This window comes from Drosophila takahashii, chromosome 3L (assembly GCF_030179915.1).
Source record: "Drosophila takahashii strain IR98-3 E-12201 chromosome 3L, DtakHiC1v2, whole genome shotgun sequence".
Taxonomy (NCBI): Eukaryota; Metazoa; Arthropoda; class Insecta; order Diptera; family Drosophilidae; genus Drosophila; species Drosophila takahashii.
Window position 1 is genome coordinate 19,799,234 of NC_091680.1, and position 9,980 is coordinate 19,809,213.

The window sequence follows — 9,980 nt, forward strand, 5'->3', positions numbered from 1 at the left end:
GCGATTGTGGGCGTTAGAGGGGTCGTGTTTTGAAACAAACTTGCGCTGCGTAGGAACTCCTAGAATCTGCATGCAAAATGTCAATCCTCTAGCTTTTATAGTTTCCGAGATCTCAGCGTTCATACGGACGGACAGACAGACGGACATGGCTATATCGACGTGGCTAGTGACCCTGATCAAGAATATATATACTTTATGGGGTCGGAAACGCTTCCTTCTAGCTGTTACATACTTTTGCACGAATACAATATACCCTTTTACTCTACGAGTAACGGGTATAAAAAAAAAATTATATAACAAAATAAGCTTCCTAAGCTGTCTTTTAGTTATGCTTTTAAAGCAATATTAATTATTATTGTTATAATAAGTAATTACATTTTTTCAAATATTTATATATATTTTTCACAATATACTTACTTTGGCATTGCAAACACAGGCTGTTGAATTGCTGAAATTTCTGAAGGTTAACTTTGTATGGAACAGCTGACTGAAATTCAACAATACCCAGCATATGTTGTGCAACTCGACCCCCCCAGAAACCATCGATGCTCGATCCATGATTTGTTTATTGTTATTAGCAAATTGTTAATGAATGGGAATTCTAGTAGTGGACCAACGGTGCACTGCTGGCAGAATTTCCGAAGCAAAAAGTGGGTAGACTTGAATAAAAAAGTGGCTAGATTTAATAAAAAAATTGCTACAAATTGCTAAAACTTTTTTACAAATCAAGTTATTAAGTTATATTATTACGAGTAGAAATGTGTGCAACCAACGACCTTGGCCACGGCACGGAACTCGGAAAATGATTTCCTCTGCAACGGTATAAAAAAATTACAAAGTAGTTGAGGATAATTAAAAAAGATGTTTGGAAATTAATAATTTTTGAAATATTCCTTAATTTCAAATATATTTTTTTATTTTTATTTTAATATTTTTTGTTATAAGTTTTGCAACTCTATCGGTAACTCTATTACTTTTGTTTTTTCAAATACTTAATATGTTGTGTTTAAAAATATCTACATTTCTGGAAATTATTTTCATAAAATCTGCTAAATGGGTTTGATGTTTTCGGACGCAGTGGAAACACACTTCAGAGTTATCGATAAATGTGTGACGCGACAGTGGAAACGCTCATCACTCGGCCCACATCTGATTCACTATTGATTTTCTGGAGTAAAATAACAAAAGACAAAATAACGCAATCTGTGGAAATTCAAAAACGGAAATGATCCGAAAAACCTTGGTACTGGGGCTCCTCCTGGCCCTGGGAAGCCTGATCCATGCCAGCGATATCACGGACAAGGTGTTTGCGGACATTAAAGAGGGCATTGTTGCTGCCTTCGGGGACTTTGATTCAGACGAACTCACGGATGTCTTTGTGATCCGCGACGACCAGAAGACATTGCAGATTCTCTATGGTATGTAATGGTATCCAGAAAAGTGCCCCTTATTAATTTCCCCTCCATTTGCACACAGGCCACTACACGGAGCCCCTGCTGAAACTGGGGCCCTACTGCCAGTACGGAGATAAGACCATTGTGAGCGTCATTCCCGGGGATTTCGATGGCGACGCTCTGATGGACGTCATGGTTAACCTGAAGACGGGGGACAAGGACATCTACGAAGTGCATGTGAACTGGGGCAACACCACCGAACTGAAGTGCTCCAAGGAGGCGCTCTTCACCAGCAAGGGAGAGGTGATGGCTTTGGACTTTAATCGCGACATGATTATCGATTTGTACGGACTGGATGCCATGGGAGTGCGCACCTTCTGGATATTCAACAGCAGTCGGCTGCCTCCGGAGCATTTCCATCAGGCAGAGCCCACAGAGGTCAAGGGCAACTTGCTGAGCATACCGAATGCAAATGCCTATGTCGATATTGACGGGGACTTTCTGGCTGATCTGTTCCTGCAGACGGAGAACTCCTACGAGGTGTGGCACGGCATCGACGAGCGGGACAAGAAGGAGGACTTCAGCTACCAGTACGAGATCAAGTTCCAGCCGATCGGAGGCCATGACTACCACATCGGGCAGGCGGTGTTCATGGATTTCGAGCTGAAGGGCGTGCAGAATATTGTGGTGCCCTTCTGCATCCATGCGAACTGCCGCAACTCCTCGATCATGGTGTACGATGGCTCGGACTTCCGGAATCTCCATGTCAACTTCCGCGATCCGCAGGGCATCACGTGGGCCTTTGTGCCGCCCGAGTCGGATGATGTTTACCTGCGGACCATTACGGCGCGAAGCGGTGACTTCAATTTGGATGGCTATCCGGATCTTCTGGTCACGCTGCAGCCCCTGAATGTGGGCAATTCGGTGATGCAGACTTTCCTGCTGGAGAATGTGGCCTGCACGACGTGCAATAAGCCGTTGAAGCGCACTTTCGAGGTTCGCTGGAATGCCCTCTCCCCGATGGGCAACAATACGGTGGCCGGGGCGTTCTACGACTTCTACCAGGACGGCGTGCTCGATGTGATCTTGATCAGAAAGGACGCAAAGGGTAAATACCAGCCCCTCGCCTTCCGCAACACCCTCGACTACGATGCGAATTTTGTTAAGGTGATTGTGCTCACCGGTTTGGATAACAAGCAGAATCCGGAGCGTCGCACTCCCTTGGGCAGGAAAAAGCGCACGTATGGCACCAATTTGCCAGGACCCCGCATCACCTACACCACCACCACCCAGGATGGGGATCAGCAATTCGGCAGCAGCGTTCAACTGCCGCAGGCCTCGTACTTCGCTCTACAACTCCCGTACACTTGCTTTGGCCTGGGCCGAACGCCGAATTTCGTGGATCAACTGACCGTGGGACTGGGCAGCAAGCTGCGCAATTGGACGCAGCTCATACCCAATTCACAAATTATTGTGGTGCCCAAACCGCTGAACGATCCGTCCCACTGGAAGGCCCAGCTATTCGTCACGCCCAGCAAACTCATCCTGATGAGCGTCGTTGCGCTGGGCGGCACCTGCCTGGTTATCGTCTTTATCATCCTGGTGCTGTACATCAAAGAGAAGCGCGAGGACAAACAGGAGCGCCTGCAGGAGTCCCACAGATTCCATTTCGATGCGATGTAAACTAAGTAACCCGTTTTGTTTCAACCAAAAGTCAGTTGAGTTTATTATTGTATGATTATTTAACGTTTATCAATATGCCCAAATTAAGGACCGCACCTGTGGATTTCATTATGAGCTTTTCCATCTCATTGACGCCTTGGATTGCCGCAAATTGTAAGAATAAAAATGTAAATCAATCAAGACATCACTTCAAAAACAAGCTCATAATGCAATCAACAGAGTGAGTCCCTTTCATCTGATATATATGTATATGGTTTAAGAAATGTGATAAATATAAAAAGATTACAATTAACACGTAATACTCGTTTCTTAAACGAAGTACATGGGGTTAGTCTTCATAAATTCGGGCACAATCTTGCGCTTCTCGTATTCCTTCTTCAAATCCAGGAACCTAGTGGCTCTGTAAAATAAAATTGCGATTAGAGGTGATTGAAGGAAAGCTGAAGGAGAAAACATTGACTTACCCAGTGAGGTAAACACGACCGCGTGCCGCCACCAAATGGGCCAAGTAGGCCGGAGCCGGGTACGAAACCGAGCGATTGCAGCGGGGAAACATGTGGCACAGATTGTAGGTCAACTGCTGCAACAGGTCGATGTCCAAATTGCCCGTGTTCTCAATCACATTGTAGCGCGTAGGCTTGGCCGTTCCCTGGATGGACTGGTGGCTGACCATGAAGAACTGCATCTCGTTGGGATGCACGATGGTGCGATCGACCACGGTTCCGGGGTCCACGTTGTTAAACTTGTTGTACTGCGATGGTTCCCCGTTGGGGAAAAAGCGAGTGTGATGACGCTTCACCACGATCACGCAGCAAATCTTGGGCTTGATTCCCACCTGGATGTTGGCAAGTAATTAATTTATATTAATTATTAATTATTATTATTATTATTAATTTATAAGTTCCAAACTTGTAGCGTTAGGATGACACGTAATAATAAAATACAAATACAAATAACAATCTTAGATAGTTTATAAAACCAGGGATCGGAATTTGACACACATGTTAAAAACATGAAAAATTTTATTTTACAATGTGAGCAAAGTTGTTGTCATGTGTGTCAAATACAAAAGTTTAAAATGTGAAAAACAATTTTTTAATTCGATAAATATTTGGAAAAAATTTTCCATAACCAAAAACATATAAATTTTTTATAAAATAGACACATTATATTAGTAACGGTAGGCAGAATCAATTTATTTACATATATTGTGAGCTGTCACTTAAATGTCAAAAACTCATTGCGCTGTGTAAAAAACACGCTGTGTAAAAAACACGTTGTGTAAATAACACAAATGACATGTGTGTGTTATTTATGTTTTTAACATATGTAGGCTACATTAATTAACACACATGTCAATAACTTTTTTTTGAACCTAACACTGTGACATTTAACCTGTTAATAACACAAGTTATTTACAGTGTGTGTTATTTTCCGAACCCTGTATAAAACTAGACTCACCTTGGCACAGGCTGCATTAATGCCCCTAAGCTCCTCGTTCTTGATCTTAGGGAACTGGCCGTCGCTCACACCATCTCGATAGTATAGAATATGCTCCGGATAGGATTTGCGGTACTGCTGATATACGCGCAAGTGCTCCAACGTGATCGACTGCATGTCCTCGATCTCCTCCAGAGCCGAACGCTGTAGACGATATTGCATATTGTAGGCGGCTCCGTAGGGATCGTGCGAGGCTGCCACGCCCACCACGCTGGGAATCTCGCGCTGATCGGGCGAGGGATGGGTCACATCGGCGCCCAGGAACATGGCGTTCTTAAGCATCGGCATTCGGGGATCATCCTTGAGCTTGTGGTTTATGCCATTTAACTTGGAGTTCACCTTGAGTAGGATATTTCCGATGGTCTGGGGATTAAGTTTTCGCTCGACCGTAAACTGCTTGATGCACTGCGTCAAAATGCCATGCTGCAGCTCGGCCTTTTGCTTGATGGTGTCATACGATGCCCCGAACTGGGGAATAATTACGAAGGCCAGATCGAACTGGTTGCGCTTAAGATCCCCGAAGACCTCGTCCAGGCTGCGCTCGTCCTTGAACGTCCTAAACTCCGCCTTTGCGGCCAGGCTCATGCTTACCGACTTGCTTTGGTTAAGCACTTGGCGCTCGAAGTCGCCCACCTGGTTGAAGTGCATCTTACGACCTTGCGGCGGATCGAAGTAAACTATGGCCCACTTGTGGGCCTTGGGCTTGGGCTCCAGGAACCGCATGCTGTCCATGCGCCACGATCCGTTCCTCACTGGACACCACTTGTTTCCTTGATACTCAACCTGCGGTGGGTTGAGGGTCCGGGTGCTGACCACAATAAAATCATTGGCAATGCGAATCCCGAAGCGACTGATGGTCGGATCAGCGTTGTGCTGGAAGAATTTCAGCAAATCCATAATCTTGCCCTTTCGCACGTTCGTCGATGTGGCAGCAAACTTTATCATGTTGGCCACCTGAGTGGCTCCATCCTTGCGCTGCAAAATAAATACATATTTAGGAATATTTCAAAAGGGTTAACCAACGGAATTGATATAAAATATTTATAACAAGAAAGGAATTTACCATTGCAGAACATTATTATTTTACTATTAACTTAAAAAAAACATAAAATATAGATATACTTGCGTATATGTTACAACAATCTAAATTTTAGCTGCTTTCGTATAATTTTGGCATTAAATTTTTGATCCTTCCGATGGCAGCTATATAATACAGCCGTCCAAATTTTGTTAAATTTAATTTGAAATTTGAAAATGTTAAGGAAAACAAAAATATAATTTTGTTCCATTAATTTCCATTTAATTTTCTGACCGTTCCCAAGGCAGCTAAACGATATAATGATCCTATATTTTAAAAAATTAATTATAATTTGAAATTTAAAAATATTTAAATAATAATGTTCCCAAAAGTAGAAGGTAATATTTTAAAAACCACAGAAGCTAGATTTTTTTTTACGTTTTTTTCCGATTCTTCCTATGGGAGCTATAAGATATATTTGTCCGATTTAGCCGGTTACGGCTTATATACTACCTGCAATAGAAATAAGACTTCTGGGAAAATTTCATCCCGATAGCTTAAAAATTGAGAGACTAGTTTGCGTAGAAACGGACGGACGGACGGACAGACGGACGGACATGGCTAAATCGATTCTAGTGATGCTGATCAAGAATATATATACTTTATGTGGTCGGGAACGTCTCCTTTACTGCGTTGCAAAATTCTGACTGAAATCATAATATTCTCCGCAAGGGTATAAAAACTCCAATTGGTATACTCACATTTAACGCCTGACCTGCCTCGATGGTGCAGAGTTCGATGGGCAGTAAAATATTTTTCACCGCCGGCCCAACGTGCAAGCAATGAAGATGGGGATACTGCAGTTTGTAGTTGCGACTCTTGAAGTAGTCCGCAATTGTGATTTTCTTGCCATCCTGCTCGAAGGTCTGACTGCTTGCCGGGCTTTGAGATAACCCATTTACTTTGTAGACCCTTGGAGCGGTGGCAAACGACTTAGGTGGTGTGTACACCACATTGATGCCTCTTAGGAACGGCTCGATGTGGCGTCGCGAATAACCCAGATCAGTAGTGTTGTTAATTCTCGTCTTTAGACCGTATCGCTCCAGATATTCGATAACCGGCATGGCAATGGGAAAGGATTTATGCGAAATGTCTACGTTTAGGAATGGCTTATCGCCCAGTATGACGGCTTGATATAGACCGACCAGGGCCTCGTATCCATCGTCCAGTTCCCAACGTTTACCGGGATCGGACATCTTGAAGAAGGAGCGACCGGCTCGAATTGCCTTGTTGTGGCAGGGTGCAGCCATCACCACCTCCATGCACTGCATGGCTCGCATTGGCTTGTCGAAGATCCTCTCAGTCATGTAGCTGCAAGCAGGCGTGTTAAAAATGTTATATCTTCAAAACTCTATGCTTTTTACTTGTTTAGCGACTTCAAATCGATCTCCGAATCACCGGTCTCCTTTATTTCCACCGTGTAGCGTAGAGTGCGACCATTACTATCTGTCACCTGGCCATTGCAGAGAGAAAGTAAAGTTATTATTCAGGGTTCGGAAAATAACAAACACTATACAAAACTTGTGTTATTAACATGTTAAATTTCAAAGTGTTAAGTTCAAAAAAGTTATTGACTTGTGTGTAAAAAATTGTATACTACATATGTTAGAAACATAAATAACACACACATGGCATTTGTGTAATTTACACGACGTGTTATTGACACAATGAGTTTTTGACATTAAAGTGTCAGAATTGTATGTTGAACTGAAAAATACACGGCTTTCTATAGTATAAGAATTCATATATGCTTTGAAATGGTTTAAAGTAACTTATAAGATATCATGATTTTCCCTTCGACTTGTTAATGTCAGTAATTTTTATTTGTGTTAAAAAACACGTCGTGTTAAAAACACATTGTGTAAAAAACACAAGTAAGCTGTGTGTGTGTTAACAATTATTTTCACATTTTAACACCTTTGTATTTGACACACATGTCAACATTTTTGTTCACACTGTAAAATACGATTTTGCATGTTTTTAACATGTGTGTCAATTTCCGAACCCGGTTATTATTACACATTTGCATACAAAAGACAAGCACAACTTACAGTGACTTCCGAGTTTTGGGTCTTCACCGGCAGCTTATCGACCGAGTAGCAGGAGGCTCTGCCATCATAGGCGGCGACAGCACCGCCCAATTGATTGATGCGAAACTGTTCGAAGGCCTGCCTGTAGAACTTCTTCGGGCGCTCAGGCATGATCTTCACATCGTAGTGATAGGCCATGGGTGGCATTTTCGACATGTCAATGTCCAGATAGTTAACGGCCACCTGGCCGGGTTTGCCGATCGTTCCTCGCTTGATGCTGCCCGCCGGCTGCGGTAGCATTGGGGCTGCTTGCGCTCCTCTCTGTGGCGGTCCACGGGATTGGTATTGTTGTCCCTGCTGGCGCTGCTGGTAGCCACCTTGTTGGCCCTGATCCTGCTGTGGAGCTCTGGGTTGCTGGCCCTGGGCCTGGTATCCCCCCTGGCCCTGCTGGTGCTGCGGGTATCTGCCCTGAGCCTGTTGTCCCTGCTGGCGCTGCTGGTAGCCACCTTGTTGATCCTGCTGTGGAGCTCTCCCTTGCTGGCCCTGGTATCCCCCCTGGCCCTGCTGGTGCTGCGGGTATCTGCCCTGAGCCTGTTGTCCTGGCTGGCGCTGCTGGTAGCCACCTTGTGGTCCCTGATCCTGCTGCGGAGCTCTCGCCTGCTGGCCCTGGGCTTGGTATCCCCCCTGCCCCTGCTGGCGCTGCTGGTAGCCACCTTGATGTCCCTGATCCTGCTGTGAAGCTCTGGGTTGCTGAAAAGGCGCACGGCCCTGCTGTCCCTGCGATTGTTTTTGCTGTCCGCCCCATCCTTGGCCTGCCTGTCCGCCGCCGCCCTGCTTCTGCCATCCTCCGCCGCTCTGCTGCCCACCAGAGCCAGATGCTCCGGAACTGGTGGATGCCTGGGGGGCCGCCTGACGTACCGCAGCTGTAATACAAATATTTTAAATCAAATATTTTAAGTATGTGTCTTTGATGATATTTTAAACAACAATTTTAAAAATTCTAGAACTTTGGTATTTACATGTTTGCTATAGTCTATAGTTATTCTATTGGTCATTATTACATACAACCAATAGAAAGCCTGCATTACGTACATTTGGGGGTCCAAAAAATCAAATCTTATTCACATGTTGGTTTGCAAAAAAAATAATTTTAACACTATATTTGTTTGGTTTGAGTTTTTGGCCTTGCGAAACGGCCGCAAAGGTTTGCTTTTCCAAAGGATTCCATGAAAAAAATTTAAATGTAGAGTTGTCTATACATAACGAGAAACCAGTTTGAAAATTATGTTCTTCTGGGCTTTTCACGTTTTTAATGAAAGTACGTGGACATTCAAAAAGTAATTAACCAATTATTTTTCAAATTGTTTGTCAAATATTGAGCATTTTAAAAGCTACTGCTTGAAGTTAGAATTTTAAAATATTTTCATTTTGACTTATTCTAAGAATTAAATGTTAAAGGTTAAGTCGAAAAACAGTAAATTCTTTGCCAGAAATTCAAATTTATTTTTTTTTTCAATTCCTTTTTGACAGCTGAATTGCTTAAATTTCTTCAAATTAAATTTTAACTTGTTTAACAGCTGATAAAAAGTTAAGAATTTAACTATTCAACAATTCTTAATAATTAAAATATAAAATATAAATTTTTTAAAATATAGAAAAAAAATTAAATAGCAATCTTTTGCTGACTGTTAGTTCTAACTATCGAGAGGGCACTGTAAATGCTATAATCAGGAAACCGATTTCCACCAATACAGGCACGCTCACCTTATTTCATCATGGGTGCATTGAATGTGGTGATTCCCCGTAAAATAGAAAACTTCTGGAGCATTATATCTGATCACCCCTAAAACTAGATTATTTTTTCCCCCGACTGCACAGTAAATGTACATCTATATACATATATAGAAATCGAGAACATTTTTTGCCAACGCTGACAAATTGCAGTAAATAAACTTACTTTGTGGTTGCTGCTGTTGTTGTTGCGCTGGTGCAGGAGCTGCAGGCGCCTTTTCCTCTTCTTGCTTGTACTCTGGGGTGGTAATTAGTCATTTAAATTTAATATATACAAAGGGTACATGTCGGGAAACTCACTATTCTTCTTCCCCATCTTGAACTTTTAAGAAATTTGATTAATTTTCCTTCAGAAAATCTCCGAATCTTTTTGCGTGTTGCACTTTGTTTAAGGTCTCACTTAGTGATGGGAGACCCGGACTCCGGAGGCTGAGCGATTACTTATCGAGCCGGACAGCTGTTATGGAAATGTTATCTTTTTCTAGTCGCTTATCGAATTTTAGC

General features: G+C 42.9%; 2 protein-coding genes across 2 annotated transcripts; one reads left to right on the plus strand and one right to left on the minus strand.

Annotated features, from left to right (window-relative positions):
* The first annotated feature begins 1,112 nt into the window (after positions 1-1,112).
* Positions 1,113-3,376, plus strand: LOC108066295 (T-cell immunomodulatory protein). The gene is made up of 2 exons (XM_017154751.3): positions 1,113-1,418; positions 1,477-3,376. Exons 1-2 carry the CDS (start codon positions 1,226-1,228, stop codon positions 3,075-3,077), a joined length of 1,794 nt encoding a protein of 597 aa, XP_017010240.2. The 5' UTR covers positions 1,113-1,225; the 3' UTR covers positions 3,078-3,376.
* LOC108066294 (protein argonaute-2) lies at positions 3,088-9,979 on the minus strand. Its single transcript, XM_017154750.3, has 8 exons — positions 9,777-9,979; positions 9,643-9,714; positions 7,707-8,608; positions 7,020-7,108; positions 6,357-6,966; positions 4,539-5,552; positions 3,542-3,912; positions 3,088-3,477 (listed from the first exon to the last, which is right to left on the minus strand). The coding sequence occupies exons 1-8, from the start codon at positions 9,790-9,792 to the stop codon at positions 3,387-3,389; spliced, it is 3,165 nt and encodes a 1,054-aa protein (XP_017010239.3). The 5' UTR covers positions 9,793-9,979; the 3' UTR covers positions 3,088-3,386.
* Between the last annotated feature and the right edge of the window lies 1 nt (position 9,980).